Source organism: Pelophylax lessonae, assembly GCF_965119305.1.
Source record: "Pelophylax lessonae genome assembly, chromosome: 9".
Taxonomy (NCBI): domain Eukaryota; kingdom Metazoa; phylum Chordata; class Amphibia; order Anura; family Ranidae; genus Pelophylax; species Pelophylax lessonae.
In genome coordinates this window covers 83,363,364-83,386,939 of record NC_138776.1, presented here as the reverse complement: position 1 = coordinate 83,386,939, position 23,576 = coordinate 83,363,364, and the positions used below count along the sequence as shown (strand labels likewise).

General features: G+C 43.4%; 1 protein-coding gene across 1 annotated transcript in view; it reads right to left on the bottom strand.

Moving 5' to 3' along the window:
• LOC309564602 (protein FRA10AC1) overlaps nucleotides 1-23,576 on the bottom strand; it is a 97,951-nt gene that overhangs the window by 25,518 nt on the left and 48,857 nt on the right. The window contains exons 8-9 of the mRNA XM_082269256.1: nucleotides 20,110-20,155; nucleotides 10,426-10,539 (exon numbers count right to left, since the gene is read on the bottom strand). Of these exons, the coding sequence (XP_082125382.1) occupies nucleotides 10,426-10,539; nucleotides 20,110-20,155 (160 nt within the window). The remainder of the gene's footprint in view (nucleotides 1-10,425; nucleotides 10,540-20,109; nucleotides 20,156-23,576) is intronic.

Genomic DNA, 23,576 nt, shown 5'->3' with positions numbered 1-23,576 from the left:
TTAATAGAATAAGCCTGCACTACCGTCTCTCTGATCCATCTGGAAATGGTCGCGGCAGATGCAGGCAACCCCTTTTTGGGTCCATCTGGGATCACAAAAAGTGAATCCGTCTTGCGAAACGAGTCTGTCGTTTTCAAGTATACCCTGATCGCCCGGACCACATCCAAGGAGTGCAAAGCAAATTCCCGAGGATGACTGGGCTTAGGACACAGGGAAGGTAATACAATTTCTTCATTCAGATGAAATTCTGAAACCACTTTTGGTAGGAAGGATGGATTCGGACGAAGAACCACCTTATCTCTATGAACCACCAGATATGGTGAACGACAAGATAATGCGGCCAGTTCTGACACCCTGCGTGCAGAAGTAATAGCCACCAAGAAGGCCACCTTCTGGGACAACGTGGGTAGAGGAATCTCCCTAATATCTTCAAAGGGAGGTTTCTGAAGAACCGACAACACTAAATTAAGATCCCAGGGGGGTAACGGCGCGTGCACTGGCGGAGCCAGATGTCGCACCCCCTGGATGAAATTCCGCACCAAGGAATGAGTAGCCAAAGGCTTCTGAAAGAAGATGGCTAATGCTGAGACCTGACCCTTGATAGTACTCAAGGCCAGTTTCTGCTCAACCCCTTGTTGCAGAAAAGCCAATATTCGACTAATCGAATAAGACCGAGGACGGAACCCCAAAGGTTCACACCATGCAATGTAGGACTTCCATGTGCGATGATAAATCTTTCTGGAAGTTGCTTTCCTTGCTTCAACTAGAGTAGGAATAACTGAAGCTGACAAACCTTTGTCCTTCAGCACCTGGGTCTCAATAGCCAGGCCGTTAAAGCCAGCGATCGTAAAGCAGGATGGAAGATCGGTCCCTGAGACAGTAGATCCTCCCTGAGAGGAAGTCTCCATGGGACGTCCGCCACCAGTCTGACCATGTCGGCGTACCAAGCTCGACGAGGCCAGTCCGGAGCTACCAGGATTACTGGGATTCCTTCCTCCTCTACCCTGCGAAGAAGTCTTGGCAGTAACGCGAGAGGAGGGAAGGCATATATTAGCTGGTATTGCCCCCACGGGGCGATCAGTGCGTCTGCGGTTTCTGCTAGAGGATCGCGGGAGCGAGCCACGAATCTCTGAACTTTCCTGTTGAATCGTGATGCCAACAGATCCACATCTGGGGTGCCCCACCGTAGGCACAACTGGTGGAAAACGTCTGGATGGAGGGACCATTCCCCCTGATCCAGGGTCTGACGGCTGAGATAATCTGCCTGCCAATTCTCCACCCACGGAATGAACACCGCAGAGATTGCTGGAACAAATCGTTCCGCCCAGCGAAGAATGCAAGCCATTTCTTTGGCCGCTCGGACACTCTTGGTGCCCCCCTGATGATTGACATAAGCCACGGCCGTGGCATTGTCCGACTGGATCCGAACCGGGCTGCCCTGGAGCTGCTCGGTCCAGTGAATCAGACAAAGTCTGATCGCTCTCAGTTCCAATACATTTATCGGTAACCTGGATTCTTCCGGGGACCAAAGTCCCTGGACAGATAACTGACCAAGAATTCCTCCCCATCCGGATAGACTGGCATCCGTGGTCACTATCGTCCAATATATTGGCAGAAATGACTTTCCCTGGCTGAGCATTGGAGACCGAAGCCACCAAACCAGAGACTCTCTGGTCTGTTTGCTCAATTGTATCTGATTGTCCAGGGATTCCGGATTCCGATTCCATCTGAGAAGAATCTCTTGCTGAAGAATTCGGGTATGGGACTGGGCAAATGGGACTGCTTCGAATGAAGCCACCATCAACCCCAGAACCCTCATACACGTCCGAAGGGAAGACCAGCTGTTGGACAGTAACAACTGGACTGCTGATTGAATCTTTCGAAGTTTCCCTACCGGAAGGAAAACTCTCGTCCTGACTGTGTCTAGAATTAGACCCAGATATTCGAGCCTCTGGGTGGGAACCAGAAATGACTTTTGCTGGTTCACCAGCCACCCGAATTCCTGTAAAGAAATCATAGTAATCTCTATGTTTTGTAGCAAGGTCTGAGGAGACTCTGCATGAAGCAGAAGATCGTCTAGGTAACCTAGAATCGATATACCTCTTTGGCGCAGAAGTGCCAACATTGGGGCCAACACCTTTGTGAAGACCCGCGGAGCCGTGGCGAGACCGAAAGGTAACGCCACAAACTGATAGTGGTTCTCCTCTACGGAAAAGCGTAGAAAACGCTGATGTCCTGCGAAAATGGGAATGTGAAGATAGGCGTCCTTGATGTCTATGGACGCTAGGACATCCCCTGGATGCAGGAAGGCTGCTACCGTGCGAATGGACTCCATTCTGAATCTTCTTATGTTGACGAAAGAATTGAGTGCTCTTAAGTCCAGAATTGGACGCACTTTGCCCTCTTTCCTGGGTATTGTAAACAGGTTTGAATAAAACCCTTGAAACCGTTCTGTCCAAGGAACGTGGACTACCACTCCTTGTTGTAGTAAATCTGTGACTGCTCTCCGCAGATCTTCTAAACGGTCTGCGGATAGACGGATATTGGAAGGGAAGAATCGCGCCGGTGGGAGAGATCGAAACTCGATCTTGTACCCTGACCTTATGACTTCGCAAACCCATTTGTCCGGGATTCTGGAAAGCCATGGATCCGGGAACCGGCGAAGACGTCCCCCCACCCCAGTTATGGGTGGGGGCGCACCTTCAGGCTTTGGATGGTTTATCTTCAGGTCTGGAGGGGGCGGGCTTTTGCTTGCCCGACCAACGACCCCTGACGCCTCCTGCAGGAGCTTTGGAGGACTTAGTTTTTTCACCCGCTGGACGAAAAAACCTCTTGTGAGCAGAAAAAGAAGGCCCTCGTCTTTGACGAGTTCCTCTACCTTTAAAATTTTGCGGTAAAAAGGTGCTTTTTCCACCGGTGAGATCCTTAATGATCTCATCTAAGTTGGCTCCAAATAGACGCTCTCCTGAAAAGGGGATATTAGCCAATGCTTTTTTGGAACCTTGGTCGGCTAACCAACCTTTTAGCCACAGTGTACGCCTGAGAACCACTGCTGAGACTGATGCTCGCGCCATTAATGGAGTGGCGTCTAACGCCGCATCACATACAAACTGTAACCCCTGTATCATTTGTTCCAACAAATCTGATACCGCCTGAGGGACTTCTTCTTAGTCCCGGCGTAACCACTTGGTCCATTCAGTTACAGCCTGCGAAACCAGACCAATAGCAATTATTGGTCTGAAAGCTGATCCAATCAAGGAAAACATGGTGCGAGACATAGCTTCTATCTTGCGATCCACTGGATCTTTAAAAGACGGAGCGTCTTCTAAAGGAATAACCGTGGCTTTATTCAATCTAGCAATTGGTGAATCCACCACAGGTGGTTCTGTCCATTTCTTAATAAGGGTTTCCTCAAACGGATAACGCCTGTCAATGCGTTTAGAAATATTAAAAGTGCGTTTTGGCAGACGCCATTCTTCTTCGATTGGATTGCCAAAACATTTGGGCAATGGAAAAACCTTCGCCACTTTGATGCGCTTTTTAGTCCCAAAAGGGATCTCAGTTTCAGCTATTTCTGATGGAATACCCTGTAACCTTAAAGTCTCTTGAACAGATACAATGAGTGCGTTTACCAACGCTTCCTCTCGGGCTATGGCGGATGCCGAAACATCCTCCTCACTGTCTGAAGAGACAGGACCCGAGACACCAATACCAGATGAAGTACCTGCAACTGCAGAAATAGGCTCAGAGTCTGAATCCGAAGTTTCAGATAATAAGGGGTTAGGCGGGGGTCGCTTTCTTGCGCCCTGTCCCTGACAAGCCACTTCCACCCGGGACACAAAAGTTTCCATAATAGCTGACAAAGATTCAATTGTCAATGGGGTGCTGGAGGATCCCGCAGACCCCTCGAGGGGATCCGGAGGAGATACATGAGTGGCAGGGTCCATGTTAATACAGGACACCTTTGCCAGCAAAAACAAAAAAACTTTTTCTTTTTTGTGTGTCTCCCCCTAGCGCAATAGCGCCCCTCAGAGTACCTGCTTCTCGATCCCAGAGAGAGAGAGAGAGGGACCCCCAAGGCTCACCAACCGATGCAGTGCAGTTTCCAACAAACTGCAGTCAGCGTCTGTCTTACACAGACTGGAAGGAGCTGTTTGCTTTTTCCCGGGCAGAAGGCGTGGCTCCGCCCCCTGTGTACGCCTTCCGGCGTTCCCAGCCCTCCACGAGGTAGCTGGGCTCACAAAACATGGCCGCCCCCATAGAAGAGACATAAGACTCCAAAAACATGGCGGCCGGCGTGACCTGAGGACATACATGCATTCGGTCTACGGCAAAATGGCGGCGGACCGCCGATATCGTCTTCCCAGCACATCCACCTGCACTCTGCTAAGAGGTGACATATGGATCTACAGAGATACACTGCACATAAGGTAGGATTATACCTCCTATGTCTGCTGTAATGTAACAGTCTGCTGGGTAGAGTGTTAGCTCTTGAACCAAGTCCACTTCCCACAAACACATGCTGTATTACAAGGGGGACTTGTAAGTATCAGATATATACTGACCATATATGGAGGGGCCCATAATATATACTGCCTCATAATGAGGAAAAAAGGGAACGTTTACTCACCATACCGAACCGACAGGCACCCTCTCTTCACAATACCCTCTCCACCGGGGTGGGGGTTTGTGGACGCCTCGACTCTCTGGTACCTGGCGTCCAAGCGAGCTTTTAACTCGCAAAGTCAGTCCCTTTACTGGGACTCCGTCGCGGCCGACTCAGCGCACTGGTCTGCACGCGCTCTTAGGCAGAAACCGGGGTGACCACTGGATCTCAACATCCAGCCCGTCGCCCGGCCCCGCATACTTACTTGAATATGTCGCGGCCGACCAAGCGCAAAGCCATGGTCTGCGCGCGCTCGTAGGCCGGCTGGGGTGACCACAAGTGTCGCCCAGTCCGGCATTTTTGCTTGAAGATCTCACAGGAAAAAAACACTGGAGAAAACTACCTAAAAAATGTCTTTTTCTTAAAGAAAAAAAGTCTTGCCAGGACCAAAAGATCCCAGCAAGGAACTTAGGTCCTTACTCCTGACTAGACAGAAAAAAACTGATTCCCTGTAGCAGAGAGAGGGAGGATATACCCTCAGGGACTGCCCCTAGGGTGGAGCCAGAACGTTTTGTCATTCTGCCTAGTCCTACTCCTGCGGAGACAACATAACCCAGCTCTTGAGAATCAAGAAGACTACATCTGTCAATGAGCGATAGAGAAAAGACTTTGCATCATGCATTAAATTTTGCTTGCTTTTATGGCCCAGAATTCCAATATCCTCACAATTCATGCAACTGAAGCCCTGTAATTGAAAATCTGTACCTTAGTATGGACCATCAGCCACAGAAAGAGCCTGCTGGTCTAATGAAAAATAAAAAACTACCAGCCTATGGCCAACTTTAGCTTAAATCTCCTGGATTGTTTAGGTAGGTCCTTACTCCGCATAATTATTGGTAAATTTTGCTCATCCAAAGCAATAAATTGAAAGTGGATGGATAAGAATTTAGATTTCAGAATGAATATGAGATTTAGATTGCTAAAGTCCTGTGAACCATAAAAATGACCATGCTTTTTAAATAGAATATTGTTTTTACTCTCTCGTAGGCTAGGTTAAAAAGCCAATATCCTTAAAGTGTCATTAAACCCAGACTATGACAAACTCTGATTACATGCTATATAACAGAGTGTGCATACTCACACAGACACTAAATCATTTGGTTTGTGTAGAGTGAAATATACCTGGTTGATCCTGCCTTCAGCTGTCCCTGCCCATCTTCTCTGTGTCCCCACTGCAGGCTGAGATTTTATAGACCAGTTGTCCTCTATGGAGCATTCTCTGTTTCAGTTCCCTTCTAAGCTCTTCATTTCCTCCTTTTTCTTATCTGTGCAGCCTAAGAGACTATAGAGCAGTAATTCTCAACTCCTGTCCTCAGGACCCACTAACAGGCCAGGTTTTCAAGATAACTGAAATACATCACAGGTGATATAATTTGCTGCTCAGTGATTAGAGTATTTTAGTCTGCATCTCCCCAAGGTAATACCTAAAATCTGGCCTGTCAGTGGGCCCTGAGGACAGGAGTTGAGAACCACTGCTATAGAGTCACAAATGTGGGTGTATACACATTGGTAACTGACACTTCCCTCCCTTTCTCCTCCTCCTGCTAAACACTATGGGGGCAGGATATAGAATGTTGATTGATTACATTCAATAGAAAACTCACAAAAACACTGTGTTTTATTAGAATTCAGTGTTAAATATATCAAAGTAAAGTAAAAAAAAGATCCTTTGATTCAGATGCCGTCAGAACAAAATTAAAGGTAGTGTCAGTCATTTCTGACTCTGCCTACACCATATTAAGTCCAAGAAATATACATTTGATGTTCAAAAATAATTTATTGTGAGCTATAAAACAGTTATTTGATGTTTGCAATCTAATTTCAATCGTTCGTCTGAAACTTTTTTTTTTTTTTTTAGACATGCGACTGGCACAGCACCAATTAGGGCTGGCCAGACACACTCGCACTGTAGAGAGCATACATCAGCAGAGTAATAGAAGCCCCTCCCAAAGATCTTTTCCTGCAGATGCCAAAAAACAGGGAAACATCATCTGACCACACGACAGAGCTGCAGGAATATTTAGGGTACTTAGAAGATTTGAAAAAAATAAAACAACAACAAAAAATAAAAAACAAACCAAAATACAATGGCATGATATATATGATTTATGAGAATAAATGATAGCAATTAACACTTCTCCGTTTACTATCATTTAAAAGTGATCCGCAATTATTCACTTTAAGCGCAGGGCGAAGCAGAAGCTGTAATGCATTCAGAAGGCGAACCTGCCGCCCCCTAATGCCTTTTTTTCTGCACAGAACTAATGTGCCACAACCGCGCTTGGCTCCCCTTTGCAGTGTGGCCCCATAGACCTGAATAGCCAAGTTTGACAGGTGTTATGTTAAATTTGCTGTGGCTCAAAGCATTGCAGCATGTGAGCAGCTTCCTCCGGCTATTTGTTAGCCTTTAAAGTGATTGTAAAGTCTTGTTTTTTTTTTTTAAATAACAAACATGTTCTACTTACTTCCTCTGTGCAGTTGGTTTGCCACAGAGCAGCTTCTACTCGGGTCCCTCGTTCCCGCTCCTGGCCCCTCCTATCGTGTGCTCCCACAGCAAGCAGCTTGCTATGGGGGCACCCGAGCCAAGCTGCAGCTCCCTGTGTCCATTCAGACACGGAGCTGCCATTCAGCCCCACCCCTCTCTCTCCTGATTGGCTCACTGAATTTGATGGACAGCCACAGGAGCTATTAGTGCCATGGCTGTATGTCAGCCAATCAGGAGGGAGAGTCCCTGACGGCCGAGGGACTCGTGGGCATAGATGGACAGAGAGGGGGCACAGGTAAGTATTAGGGGGTGCTGGGGAGGCTGCTACACCCAGAAGGCTGTTTATCTGAATGCATAGATTGCATTAAGATAAGAAACCTTCCTGCCTTTACAACTCCTTTAAGTGGGCGGTTAAACCGCCAGTTTTTACTGCTGCCCGCATGAAAGAAGTCCTAAACCTTTGTTGCATCTCAGCACTGCTGATGATGCCCTACAGCTTTTTTGCAGCCAATTCATGTCTACATGTACTCTGGCAATAGCTGCGTGACATTTTTAGCACAGGTTTCCTTATGGTGACAACAGTGAACAATGCATGTATAATGTGTGTTAAAATGGGCACTTGTAGAATCCATCAGGAGCTCGAGGGACAGACCGACAATGCAGACGCACAGTTTTTAGACAAGGAAATAATGTTGTGCTCCAATACAGGAGGTGGATGGACAAGGATTTTAAAGTGTCAATAAACCCCAAAAACTTTGGACTATCTATGTCTTATCCGTTCCATATGGCAGAAGCTTTTCATCTGGTCAGGAGTGACATCAGCACACAGCTTCAGCTTCAGCACACAGGTTCAGCTTCAGCACACAGGTTCAGCCTGCTTGCTCCTGCCCCCCATATCTCAGAATGGTGGGGAATAAATTTTGCATGTCACATGACTGCAGTATATAGTATTTGGAAGAGTTCTACTGAATTGTGCTATAAAGGCATTGCTTTTACTGGTACCTTTGCTGATGACCCACAAAAGCTGTCTGAATGGGGTTAATGACACTTTATTGGCAGGATTACCAGGCATTAATTTAACCCCTTGGAGCCTAAGCCTTTTTCTGACACTTGTTGCTTACAAGTTAAAAATCAGCATTTCTTGCTAGAAAACTACTTAGAACTCCCAAACGTTGCAATATTTTATGTCACACTGTATTTGTGCAACGGTCTTTCAAACGCAATTTTTTTTGGAAACAATACACTTTCATGAATTTAAAAAAAAAAAAAAAAAAAAACAGTAAGGCCCAATTTAGTTGGATAATGTGAAAGGTGATGTTACGCCGAGTAAATAGATACCCAATATGTCATGCTTTAAAATTGTGCACGCTTGTGGAATGGCGACAAAAGACAGAACTTAAAAATCTCCATAGGCGACTCTTTTTTTAACGATTACCAGTTTAAAGTAACAGAGGAGGTCTAGTGCTAGAATTATTGCTCTTGCTCGAACGATCGCGGCGATATCTGTCATGTGTGGTTTGAAAACGGTTTACATTTGCGGGCACAATTTAAGTATTCGTTCGCTTCTGCACGCAAGCACAGAAGGATGGGGCGCTTTATTTATTTATTTTTTTATTTTTCTTATTTTTATATTGTCCCTTTAGTAATTTTTTATCATCACTTTTATTGCGGCCACAAGGAATTTAACCACTTCTGAACCAGAAGGATTTACCCCCTTAATGACCAGGCTTTTTTTGCGATATGGCACTGCCTTACTTTAACTGACATGTCGTGTGACACTATACCCAAATAAAATTGATTTCTGTTTTTCCCACAAATAGAGCTTTCTTTTGGTGGTATGTGATCACCTCTGCGATTTTTATTTTTTGCACTATAAACCAAAAAAGAGCGACAATTCTGAAAAAAAAAACAATATTTTTTACTTTCTGCTTTATAAACTTTCCCAATAAAAAAAATCTAAAAATCAAATTTTTTTCATAATTTCAGGCCAATTTGTATTCTGCTACATATTTTTGGTAAAAAAAAAATATATCACAATAAGTGTATGTTGATTCGTTTGCGCAAAAGTTATCACATCTACAAACTAGGGGAAAGATTTATGTCATTTCTTTTTACTAGTAATGGCAGGGGTCGGACTGTGACATTGAAGCGGACAGATCGGACACCTAACTGACATTTTTTGATACTTTTGGGGGGGACCACTGATATTACTACAGTAATCGGTGCTATAAATATGCACTTTTACTGTACTAATGACACTGGCAGGGAAGGGGTTAACACCGGGGCGATCAAAGGGTTAAATGTGTCCCTAGGGGGTGCTTTCTAACTATGGGTAAGGGGGGGGCTTGCTGCACGAACACAGAGACCGGTGTTCCTAAATAAGAGGAACACAGGATACCTGTGTTCATAACTACTGGAAAACTGGTCTGCCATGTTTACAATGGCAGACCGCCCTTCTGTCTCCACAGTGAGTGATTGCGGGTGCCCGGCAGCAATTGTGGCCGCAGGACCCGCTGATTGGCTCCCCCTGTGGCCAATGGGTACAGGTACGTCGTTTTGCGGGGCAGAGCCAACCTGCCACTGTAAAACTACGGCGGCTGGTCGGCAAGTGGTTAAACATCCCTTGTGACAGTAATAGGCAGTGACAGGTACTCTTTATGGAGAGATCTGGGGGTCTATAAGACCCCAAATCCCTCCTTTGCACTTAAAAGCATTCAAAACGCCAAGATTGGCTGTTTTGAATACTGATTTTTTTTTAAAATCTTGCGCCTTTAAGGCTCAAGTAAACAGGAAGTGATGTCATGACATCGCTTCTAGGTTACTACATCTGAGACCCTATCAAAGCCGATTCCGGCTTCGCTCCGGCCTCCTGGTGGGATGGGAGAGCCCAGGAAAGCAGTGGAAGGTGGCAGGGGAGGGTCGTCCCCTCCCACTGCTTGTTTTAACAGCCGAGCGGCTGATTAGCCCCATCAATTGTCATTACAATAAAGCCAACCGTCGGCTCCAAAAAACTGTATTGGGGTGATGCCTGCAGCTGCAGGCATCACCCCGGTACATCCTTGAAGCCAAAGGTCACATATTTTGGTTACGTCAGCGTCAAAGGGTTAAGAAGAGCTGCAGATTTAACAAATGCTGAAGATTATATTAACATGTTAAAGCTTATATTAGATTGTAATGACTGGGTTTACATACAAATTAGGAAAAATCGGGAGTGCGACAAGCTTTAGTTGCTTCAATATATTAGACCTGACAACAAATGGATGAGGTAACTTACTCAGCTTTACAAGAGCGTTCCTCTTCTCTCCATGTTCTATATACCCAAAATTGACCTCCCAGCTTTTCAGGCCTTCCGTCTCATCACAGCGCTTGTTCCCACATGAGAACTGACCTTAAAGAATAGGAAAAAAAAAAAAGAAGGTTCAACAGTGCAGATATGTTGAATTTAAAAGGTAATCTAAGCCCTTTATGTCTGCCTGGTGATATTGCCAGTAACACACTTACTGTCCAAGGGTGACATTTCTGGTGCAGAAAATCAATTAGTGTCCTGCATACCTTAAATTATTTACATATACAAGCATTTATGGGTGCTCTTAATTCAACGGGGTGTCATCCAGCACCTCAAATACATGAATGAAGTAGTGTAGAGAAAAAGTGCAACTTACAAAATTGGTAGTTTATATTAGACATGTGAAGAACGGAAAAATTTGTTTAGTTTCGGATAGATTCATTAGATTACTAATGTAGTTTCGTTATGGAATTCAATTAGTTTAGTTTTTGTTAAAGTTCGTTTAGTTTTCGTTGAAATTAGTTTAATTTATTTTGTAACGAATTCCAACTTTTCAGAACTATTCAAATTCGGATTGGTCAAAAAACAATCGACCGAAAAAGCGGGCTTCCCCACTGACAGATGAATGTAAAAAGAATGCTGGCATTTCCCGGCAACAGAAAAATGTTTACAAGAATGGCGTGTGGTCCCCCCAGTCCTATCATCCCTTCGGGTCTGGTATAAATTTTAAGGGAAATCCCACGAAATCAAAACCCAGCATGCACCAGTCCGTGATGTCAGATTTTTCTATTGTCGGGCAAAGCCGGCATTCTTTTCTTTACATTCATCTGTCAGTGGGGAAGCCCGCTGACAGATGAGAAGTCATGCTTGTCAAGGACACGGGCGGCCAGCTTCCCGAGCTGCTGCTAACAACCAGCTATTCTTCCCACAGATTTTGAATCGGTTGATCATTTTTCGATAACTTAGAATTCTAAACGTTCTGAAAAGTTGTAATTCCTTTGAAAATGAATAAACTAAAAGAATTTTACCAGACTTCAACGAAATTCGTTACTTTTTCATTTGGATATTCGGATACATCCGAATCTCCGAACAATCAAAAATTTGTCCGAATTTGTATGCGGACTGAAACAAATTGTCTAGTCTAGCTTAAAGATAGATTATATATATATATATATATATATATATATATATAATGTACATACATACATATACACACACATACTCACACTGTACTAAAGTATAAAAATATTTAATACATGGGCACAACTATACAAAAGAAACAATTGTAATGTACAGCATATAAGTAAGCATTTGTAGTGTGGCACTATACGAGCCAGATGGGCCCAGGCATACAGTGCTGTGAAAAATGATTTGTCCTCTTCCTGATTTTTTTTTTACATATTTGTCACACTTAAATGATTCAGATCATCAAACAAATTTGATTACACAAAAGTAACCCGTGTAAATACAAAATGCATTTTTGTTAATTTAATTTATTAAAGAGGAAGTAAACTCCCCTTGTGCGTTTGTACCTATAGGTAAGTCTATTATAAGGCTTACCTATAGGTACTGTAAAGATCTCCTAAACTTGCACCGTTTGGGAGATTTTACTGTATACTGCGCCGATTACGGCCTTCCCGTGCCGTTTCTTCAGGGCCTGTGCCGTGACTGGCAGGTCATGCAAACCTGGAAGAAACACCAGGGAAGATGTCGGCCGTGTCAGCAGTGTGCAAGCGCCGCTGTAGGGGCTTTGTTCTAAGGTATTTCATAATGAGCTAGTATGCGATGCATACTAGTTCATTAGGTCTGTCTTACAGGGTTTATTTTTTTTTTTTTAACTGGGTTTACAACCTCTTTAAGGGAAAAAAAAGTTGTCCAAACCTGCCTGGCCGTATGTGAAAAAGTAACTCCCCCCACCTTTGCTAAATCATTAATTAACTGTGATTAACCACATTTTTTTGGAAAGTGGAGTTAAATTTCACTTGCCACTGCCAGACCTGTTGAATTAAGAAATCACTTAAATAGAAGCTGTCTGACACAGTGAAGCACGCTAAAAGATCTCAAAAAGCAACACATCAAGCCACCATCTAAAGTAATTCAAGAACAGATGAGAAACAAAAGTAATTGACATGTATCAGTCTGGAAAAGGTTACAAAGCCATTTCTAAGGCTGTGGGACTCCAGCAAACCAAGATGAGAGCAGATATCTACAAATGGAGAAAACTTGGAACAGTGGGGAACCTTGCCAGGAGTGGCCAGCCTACCAAACATACTCCAAGAGCACAACGGCGACTCATCTAGGAGATTCCAGAACATTTAAAGAACTGCAGACCTCCTAAGGGTGTTAAGACTCTGGCGGACATCAGCATTGGCGGTACCCTGGCTACATTTGATGACCTCAAGGCTAAATTTCAGCTTCCTAATTCCCTCTTTCAGGTTCCTCCAACTCCGCCACGCCTACCGAGTGCTGTTTGCCTCTCCTGTGGCTAGCCTGGAGCGCAGCGACTTTGAATCTCAACTGTGGGATCCTGGTCTGCGCAAGCCACTCTCCACCATTTACAGGGCCTTACTGCCTTCTGTTCATGCTGGGCTGACGGAACTGCGGGCGGCGTGGAGAGCGGAGGAGGAGGGCTTGGATGATGAGGACTGGGAGGACATCTGGGACAGTTCATTCCAGCCGCTCATAGCGACCAGGGATGTGTTGATTCAATTTAAAATCTTGCACAGGATACATTATACTCCTCACAGGCTGCATCGTATTTATCCTAGTGTCTCGGCTTCTTGCTGGAGATGCTCTTGCGCTTCTGCAGGCTTTCCTCACATTTGGGACTGTGCGCAGATTGCTTCCTATTGGTTGGAGGTGACTCACTTCATATCCAGTCTGACTTCTATATCGATTCCTTTAATGGTGGGGGTCTGTCTCCTTGGCCTGGTAGACCAGTTGGCAATGGCCAGGGTGACACGTACCCTTATTGGTATCCTACTGTTCTATGCTAGGAAGGCTATAGTTCTTAAGTGGAAATCTCCTTACCCTCCAACCTTGGGCTTCTGGAAGGGGCTGGTTAACGCGGTAGTTCCACTGTACAAGGCGAACTATATTTCCAGGAACTGCCCTAAGAAATATGAAAAGGTCTGGCAGGTCTGGGTTGCTTCCAGATCCACGGTAGATAAGCGGGCCTTGGAGCCAGATACGGCCTGAACTCAGGTGGGGTGGACCATGAGGGGAGAGAACGGAGATCAATGTTTCTGACTTGGACTCGTGTTACTTTTTCAATGATATCAGTCTATGAAGGGTACTGAGCAGTTCTGTTGTGGGAGGTTTAGGGTGGGTGTTTTTCTTTTGGCCGGGGTATGCCCCCTATGGCCTGGTTTTTATTTGTGCTAAATTTAATAAACAGAAATTAAAAAAAAAAAAAAAAAAGAACTGCAGACCTCTATTGCCTCACCAAAGGTCAGTGTTCATGATTCAACAAGAAGAAAGAGACTGGGCAAAAAAGACATCCATTGGAGAGTTCCAAGGCGAAAGCCACTGCTGACCAAAACAAACACAAAGGCTAGTCTCAAATTTGCCAAAAAACATCTTGTTTATCCCCAAGACTTTTAGGCAAATATTCTGTGGACCCATTAGACAAAAGTTGAACTTTCTGGATAATGTGTGACTAGTTACATTTGGCGTAAAACTAACACAGCATTTCTTAAAAAGAACATCATAACAACAGTCAAACCTGGTTGTAGTGTGGTGGTCTGGGGCTGCTTTGCAGCTTCAGGACCTGGATGACTTGCCATAATTGATGGAACCATAAATTCTGCTCTCTACCAGAAAATCCTGAAGGAGAATGTCCGGCCATTAGTTTGTGACCTCAAGCTAAAGCAAACTTTAGTTATGCAGCAGGACAATGATCTGAAACACACCAGCAAATCCACCTTTGAAAGGTTAAAAAAACAAAATCAAAATTAAGGTCTGGGGGTCATGGGGGCCCTTCATGGTTCCTTCCCCCGGGGCCCCCGAAGGTTCTAGTTACGCCTCTGGCCTGAGCTATTTCGCCAGGAAGCTGTTACTGCAGACTGGCAATTATAAGAAACCAAGGCATTTCCCATCCTACAGTTGCACACATACATGAGGAATATACATGTTTTGCTGCGGGGTGCCTCAGCTCCTTATGACTGGCAGTTCACAGTGACAGCTTCCTGGCAGGATAGCTCAGGTGGATTCAGACTAGTATTCTAAACAGGCCTGAGCACATCCTTGATTCCAACTGTTATTATTTTTGTATAGTTGAGCTCATTTAAGGCAATATTCATATACTTTAATCTATGCATATGAATTACCAATTTTGTAGGTTGTCCTTATTCTCTAAACAACCTCCCTAAGGTGATAATTTTCATTCACTCCACTGTACCTATGCAGCAGTAGTATTGTTGCCCTAGGACAAGAAACATGTTGGCACTAAAGAACAACTACCCCTCTCCATAAGAGGGAAGTGTTCTGTAGTTTACAGAGAGAACAGGAAACAAAAGTTACTGATAAGAATACAGTACATGAAGAGAACTCGGGCAGTTATGAGCTCACTGGATTTCTGGCAGAATCAACAAGTATTTTTTGCACGTATTAAAACAGATTACCATAAAAAAAAAATTGATTTTTAAATTATTTAACAGACCAAAAAGGGAGCTAATAAAATACATTTTTAGGTTTATACACTTGAATGGTTCCTAAGCAGGTCACTTGTCTTCTTGAAAGAGAAAAATCACCTTACAATGTATTGACCGGAAGTAAAGAGAAAAATATATTTAAAGCAACTAACCTGAGGAACTGTGTTAGTGAGGCAGCATATTATTTCATTGACTTTTCCCTATTGTAAAAATTACCTACTTCATTTACCTAATTAAAATCTAACTGTTCAAGGCAAAAACAATTTTATGTGAAATGTTACTTTCTACTCACTCAGGAGGAAAAAGACTATCTAACAAAAAGTACATATACAATGGCTGCAAATAGATCGAACCAGAGTTTGAAATGTATTTAGTTTATTACAAAACTGAATGTTCAATTACTGTGACAGATAACAAGAGCAACATAGAGGTTTTCAGTACATGCACCAATATCCAACATAGGGGCACTTCAGGCACGGCACATATGAACGCTTAGTAAGCGTCACCACCAGGTATTTGTCAGCTGCTAGATCCACGTCCTGCGTTAAGAGGAGAAATCACAGTGCTTTCTGGAAGATTAACCTAAAAGTGCTCCGGCTTAAGCAGCTAACAGGTAGCTCTGCAAGAACCCCCCGCGAGCTTTACGCCTGCAGCATATGCTAGCCTGTAATGATCACACATGGCATGAGTCACACGACCGTCTACGACACCACGAAGTACAGGTTTCACATCAAGTCTTTTCGTTTTCAAAAGGTGGCGGAGTTAATCCTTGATGCCTCAAACTCTGATGCAGCTTGGATGATACTGACACAAATACGCACATATGGGATCCTGTAACGTCATACCAGACCATAGTACATCTCTGCAAAGGAATGAGCTCTCCACTGACACGACTAATATCGTCATACATCTAAACCTATTAGTTACACCATCCCTATGTGCGCAGGTGTCTAATCAGCTGAAACATTGCTCCACTAATGGGGGGTGGGGCTCATTCACACAAGCAAGCCTGTGACGCTAATGGTAACCAATTATATTTCAGCTCTTTTTCTAGAACAAGCTAGACAGTTATAAAACGTCTGGGAAAAGTATTACTAATATTCTTGTAGAATAATTGGTTTTAGCGTGCCCTCCATGTTTGTTGGTATAGGTGCAGTAGTACCAGCACTAAAATATGGCAATCCCTTTACAGCAGCCGGTTGTAATTTTGAAGAAAGTGGGTCCTCCTTGGATCAAACTGTTGGGCAGCATGCTTTTTTTAGGGCTCATTCACACTATGTGCAGTGTCCTGGATTTTCCTGCACTGGATAAACACAGGTCACTGCTGAGGCACACAGAAAACAATATTTTTTAATTCTGTGCCCTGCTCAAATCACAACAGAGATGTGCAGTTTGTTGCAGAGCAGAGAAACCCAGCATATCTGCATTTTCCTGCTTTGCATTGAATGGTAGTGCATGTCACTACACAGCAGCGCAATGCACAGTGCTGCTGAGCATAGACATGAATGAATTGACACTCTTAAATAAAATTGGGAAAAAAGAAAAAAAATAGTGCGTTTATCTAGTGGGGAAAAATGCCGGTCACCACACATTCACACCAATTTGCAGTGACCTGCATTTTTCCACACAGGATCAACACATCACAGAGAAAACAGTTTCTTATGTACCTTGTTCACATCCCAATATTGTGCGTTGGAGTGTGTTACGGTAAATTGCAACTTCATAGACCTGATATGCTACCAAGGAGGAGTACCACCTGCACCACCTAATTTAAATTCTCCCAAATGTATCTGATTTTGAGAGGCATGGAACACCATAAAAAAGAAGTGTGCTTTCAATCTAAAGAGATACTGAGGTTGATTTACTAACGGCAAACATACTGTTCACTGCAAGTGCAGTTGTGCTAGATCGAAGGGGAAGCTCTGAAATGAGGGAAAGCTCTGCTGATTTCTGTCATCCAATCACGTGCAAGCAAAAATGCTGCTTTTTGTGTTTTCCGTGCATGTTCCCCACAGATCTAGAGCAACTGCACTTGCAGTGCACAGACTATGTGCCTTTAGTAAATCAACCCCATAGTGTTCCTCACAGTATATCCAAGTTATGTTGTTACTGCAGAAGTCAATGGTGATCAAACTGCGATATAGCAACGTGCATTTTCCAGCCTAGCCTAAGCTTTCTAACACTGTGCAACTGTATGTGAAGACTCTCTAATCTGATTATACAAGAAGGACACTTATCCTGTTTAATGTTTGACTTTTAACTACCACCTGATAATGTCAACCAAGATTATCAAAGGGGGTTGGGAGGGCAATGTAAAAAAGCCAATGACTTCCAAGGATAATGAATAGGAACACCCAGAGGAAAGATGTCAGGTGACAGACAGTCTGTATAAATGCAGAACAACAAAGGGTTACAGTACAGAGGTTTTCTTCTACCTTCAAGGACCCCCACTGCAAGGCAATTGTTTTTTTTTTTTATAGATTTACGGAGTTTAGCTTTAAAAAGAGACAACACCACTTTGCCCAGTCAGGATGCTTGTGTTCCCTAATGCCATAGGCATAGACCATTATGTGCCATAAATCACTTCCCATATTTTTAAAGCTTTACTGTGCATGTTTATGCTGAAGAATAGTAAAACACTACATAACAAGTGAAACACGAAGGGTATGTTCACACCACACCACATGCGCTAACCCATGCACGTTGCGTTTTTTTATACATGTTGTACTGTGCTAATTTACGTTTTACATGCTCTTGCTTTTTAATTTTATTTTTTTAAATATACCTGTACTTTATTTACAGCATTGTACATTGTAGTGAATGCGTTGACTCACTTGCTCGTGTCTGCTGAGATCTCCCAGTGTGGACAGAGACAGGCACCAATCTCCTTCCATATCAGTCCTTCATGATCGTAAGCATGAGCAGTACAAGGATCATTTTAGAGAATTGGATGATTTAGACCAGGGATTCCCAAACTACGGCCCTCCAGTTGTTCAGGAACTACAATTCCCATCATGCCTAGTCATGTATGTGAATGACAGAGTTTTACAATGCTATCAAGGGATGTGTAGTTCTGCAACAGATGCAGGGCCATAGTTTGGGAATCCCTGATTTAGACAATACTGATCAGTCTGTCTGTGCCCACCAAGTCTTTGTTGGTCACTTTTCTTCTTCTTGCAAAGTTCTACAGCCAGGAACATGTGGCAGCAAGTGGTATAGGACTCCTCAGAGAAGCCACACTTTACAATGCTGAAAGTTTTGCCTTGCAGTGTTTTGCGGTAATGTGCACTTGCGGTGCACTGAAAAAAACATGCAATGTATTGGTGTGAACAGCGTTTATTGGAAACCATTCTTTTTTTAATGCTGTGCCTTGGGAATGTGTTTGCAAGTGCACCTCAGTGCATCGGGTGTGAACCAGCCCTAAGGGCTCATTAGGACGTGTGGCCTGGTGGCAGTAAAAGATAGTAGTTGAGCCACAGTTTTACCATCCCCTGACTGCCACCTGAACAAGGACATGCAGTCACTTAGGACTGTACACATGTCATGGCCACAATGCCTTGCTTCTCAGCAAAAATGAACCTCCTGTTGTGTTTGGTGAGCAGAACTGCCACCGAACATGACACAATTATGTTATTGGGGCTGCAGAAGATGGGCAGGAAGGGCTGACACATGTCTAAATGAGTCCTTAAAGCGGAGTTCCGGGCACAAAAACGATTTTTTTTTTTTGTGCCCCTTCGCTAGGTAGAGCTCACCTGAAAAGGAATTGGATAGTTATTTTTATTTTTTTTGTTTACTCACCTTTTTATTGAAGATCGTAAATACTCACTTCTGACTGCTTCCTCCCTCGGAGCCGCGGCTCACCCCGTCACTTCCTGCCTCGCGATGATTCCTGGGAGCTAAACGTCATCGCTCCCAGGAATCAATGCGACGGCACCGGCCCCGCTCGTCATTTCCGGGCGACGCCGCATTCCCCTGCTAAACAGCTTCTGGGCATGCCCAGAAGCTGTTTAGGAATGCGGCGCCGCACCGGAAGTGACGAGAGGGGCCGGTGCAGTGCATTCTGGGACAAGAAGACGCGGAAGAAGACAGAGAAGAGGACCGCGCCGGCTTCAGCTGCCCACAACAGAGATGGAAACGCTGTGGAAGAAATCTTCTAAGTAAGTATTTCTTCTAAAAGGTAAGTGCGAACCGGGACAGATCAGAGGCTAGCCATTGTGGAATGTACTAGCCCTGACTGTCCCAGGGGTATGTTCAGCAAAAAATCGTTTCTCTGCCCGGAATTCCGCTTTAAGAGAGAGATAAACAGACAGACACTTTTGTTAGATGCAGCTTATCTTTCACCTTAGGATGTAAATAGTTTATGTGTTGCAATATTATAGACACTAGTGGACTGCAGCGCCCTCTACTGCTCATAACCAGAACAAAATAATGTAGCAAACCAAGAATGCCAGTATATGTAAACCATTTGAACCTGTATGCCATTTTTAACATTTAAAAGTTTTGTTTTCAGAGGCTTTAGCCATCAGATATTACTTTTTCTAATAATTGTGCCCTTATTGGTCATGGAGACATGGGGATGTCATTTGGCAGAGCTCAGCAATGAAGTCAAGCCTCTAGTAATAATCTGAACCAGATGAAAACATTTATCATCATTCTTATTTTTAGATATTCCTCCATGACTGGCTTGATATTAAAGGGATTAATGCAAGGCCAATTTTGGACCTATATTTAAAACCATATCAAGGTCTTTACCCAGTAGCTATAGGTCTGTAGGTTTAAGGCATACAGTATAGTAGGGATCCATTTTAGGCTTAGATAAAAAAATCTTGTACAAAAATATCTACTATAAAAACCAAACCTGTTCAAGAATATCGTTTTATGAATGATATACAAAATATCATATTTATCATTTTTTGATGAACAAAAGGTACACAAAATGGCCCCCGGTACCTAAGGAAGGTTAGTGGGAGAATAACATCTGCAGTCATAAAAAAAAAAAAAAACACAATAGGAGTATTACCTTTTCCAGATAATATTTCTTTTTCCACTCTCCATCGAAATCCAAACTGACAAGATGCAAAGAAAAAAAAAAAACACAAGAATTTTTGCGATAACTGTGCTAGTATTTGGCACCTACTGTAAATAAATAAGACAAAGCCTTGCAAACACTGCAGTGATCCAAAGCAACCAATCAGTAATCATTTTTATTCTGGTAATGCTAATCTGAAGAAAGATGAAATATAGTTTCCATGGGTAACTCTGCACTGCCTAAAAACCTGTTCTAAGGAATTATGGAAGTTAAGTTGTGCGTTTTTGAATTATTTTCTTTCCCACCAAAGGTAAATAGAGAAGGTAAATCTCCTCAGCGGTGTCCCCTCACCTCCTATTCTGAAGACACAACATGAAGAGATAATATTCCTGGAGTGAGGGGAATGCTATCTTTGTCCGTAGTCACCAAAACAGTTAGATTTCCCTTCTACTCTTGTTTCAGGGACAGCTATAGAATGATCACCCACACAGAAAGGGAGAATAAATCTTCTCAACAGGGACACAGATAGCAAAAACTTGATGGGTTTAACACATTCACACTCTACCCAAAACAATTGGCTTTAACTACACTTTATTGAATTAGTTCACCTTTCCAGAAAATAAGAAATAAATAAAAAGATGAACGAACACTAAATCCCCACTACCTCCCCGGTCTCTGCTGTACTCACCTCTGTAGGTGATGAGCTGTCAGTGCCTATGCAGCTGGTGTAGTGGTCCAGGGATTTGAAATCCCCTCTCTCCGTGCCCCCCCCCTTCTTTCTGCAAGGCTTCTGGGACGGATTAGAAGGGTGTTGGAGCTGACCAATCAGAATCACTCTGATCTGACCTGCATAAAGAAGAGGGAGAAGAGCAGAGATTTCAAATTGGCTGCACAGGCACTGACAGCTCATCACCCACAGAAGCAAATGCAGCGGGTAGCAGGGACAGGGGAAGTGGGTATAGGGTTAAGGGCGTTAGGTCACCTTTTTATTTTTGATGAAAAGTTGAATTTTAAGGCCTTGTTGTCAAGAGCATGAGCCTATATGAAAGCATCATATACAGCAAGCTTTTACAAAGATTAATTTAGCTTTGTGAAAGCCTTTAAATGGTTAGCTCACCTGAACAGAAAAAAAATGTAAAAGTAGAAACTAACACCGGACGCCTCCCCACCCCCCCTGGTCCCTGCTGTACTTGCCTCCGGCAATCCTTAGCGGTCAGGACTCCCGCAGCCGCTCCAGCATCTAAGTCAATGTGACGGCACTGACCAATCGGAATCTATCTAGTCTGTCCTGGAAGCGCTGACGGAAAAGAGATAATAGCGGGGATTTCAAATCCCCAGACCAGTTGCAGGAGCCCTGACAGCTCAAGATCATCAGAGGTAAGCACAGAGAGGACCGGGGTGCAGAGGGTGTCCGGTGTTAGTTCACGTTGACATATTTTTTTTGTAAATGTGAACTAACCCTTTAACCTCTTTACCCCCGCTCACTGTGCCTCTACTGCGGCACAGTAGCTCGTTCCCGTCCAGCGACGTAGACCTACGTCGCTGGACTCCTCCCCTTGTGGCCAGCGCTCGCGCGCCGCCGGAGGCTCGCTCCCGCTGTATTCAGTCACAGCGGGAGTCGGGCCAGGGGAGGAGCAGCAGCGATCGCCGCTGCTCTTCCCCGATCGTCGGGGAATCGAGTTTGGAGATCCGCCCGCTTGTGTAAACAAAGCGGGCGGATCTCCTAAGTGACAGGCAGGGTCAGATTGCAGGGTTCAGCATAGCTGAACATGCGATCTGTCCCTGTGTCACTCAGTCACCTCCCCCCACACACGTCAGTAAGCACCAGGCATACATTAACCCCTCCCTCTCCAATAAAATTAACCCCTTTCCTGCCAGTGTCATTTTTACAGTAACAGTGCATATATATAGCACTGATTACTGCAGTAATGTCACTGGTACCCCCAAAAGTGTCAAAAATGTCAGTCAAGGGTCCGATCTGTCTGCCGCAATGTCGCAGTCCCATAAAAAAAAAAAAAAAAAAAAAACAAAAAAAAAAAAAAAAAAAAAAAAAATCGCAGATCGCCGCCATTACTCGTTAAAAAAAAAAACACCAAAAATGACAGAAATCTTTCCCTTAGTAAACGCAATAACTTTTGCGCAAACCAATCAAAATACGCTTATTGTGATTTTTTTTACCAAACATATGTAGCAGAAAACAAATTGGCCAAAAATGTAAAAAAATTTTGATTTTTACATTTTTTGGGGGGGGGGGATTTCATATAAAAAAAATGTGAAAAATATTGTTATTTTTTCAAAATTTACGCTCTTTTTTTGTTTATAGCGCAAAAAGTAAAAATCGCACAGGTGATCAAATACCACCAAAATAAAGCTCCGTTTGTGGGAAAAAAAGGACGTAAATTTCGTTTGGGTATGGCGTCGCAAGACCACGAAATTGTCAGTTAAAATAACACAGTGCCGAATCGCAAAAAGTGGCCTGGACGTAAGACAGCAAAATCCTCCAGTGGTAAAGTGGTTAAGGTGTGAAAAGGAAAAAGATTAAAAACAATATCCTTATATCACTACAGATCAAAAAGTTTTCAATCATAAAAGTCAAATGCCACTCAAAATTCAAACCCTCTAAAAAACTTGTTTGAAGAAAAAATATCCAAATTTAAGGATATTGTAATTTTCTCGTTTTTCAAGTGGTCTGTACGTTCCTGATTTTGAGTCCTATTTGTATGTTTATATATATTTTTTGAATTTTCTGTAGATTTTTTCTTAATTTAAATATACATAAAATGTATGCATTTTTTGCAGAATTTGTGGTGGTCTGCTATGGACACACACATACACTTTGCATTTTTATTTTGAGTTCTAGGTTTCAGGTTCCTAATTTTGTTACTTTTTCAGATTATTTCTGGATGTTTCCTATTTTTTGAAGAATGGGCTGATCAATATGGCTTGCTCTTCATCTGAAGCGGAAACAGCTAATTGAAGTTCTTGATCCCATTAACTCATGTTTTATACCTGTGTAACCATGTGATATTTATTATATATATGTGTGTGTGATGGTTGTATCCTGTATGGTTTTGACAAAGCACTTTTAACGTGTGAAACGCGTCGACCTCCCTTCTTCCCTGCCAATATGCCAATTGTGCTTTGTTTTTATTGATGATTTTTCAATAAATGTTTGTAAGCATCACATGGGTGTGCAGCTGTCCAATCTTTTTCCTTTCCATATGTGTTTGCAGTGACAGGGCGTGCACCCCATACCACAGGCTTGGAAGTAGACACTACAGTTGTGTTGATTCACCTGGAGCAGCAGGACTTGTCCTCATAACCCTTTAGAATAGTTCTAAAGGCAATAGAATGTTTGCCCTAATGCATTTTCTGCATTAAGGTGAAAAAAAAAAAACTTTCAAAAGCAGCATCTCCCAGCCCCCCCCTTAAACACTTACCAGAGTCCATTCTCAATT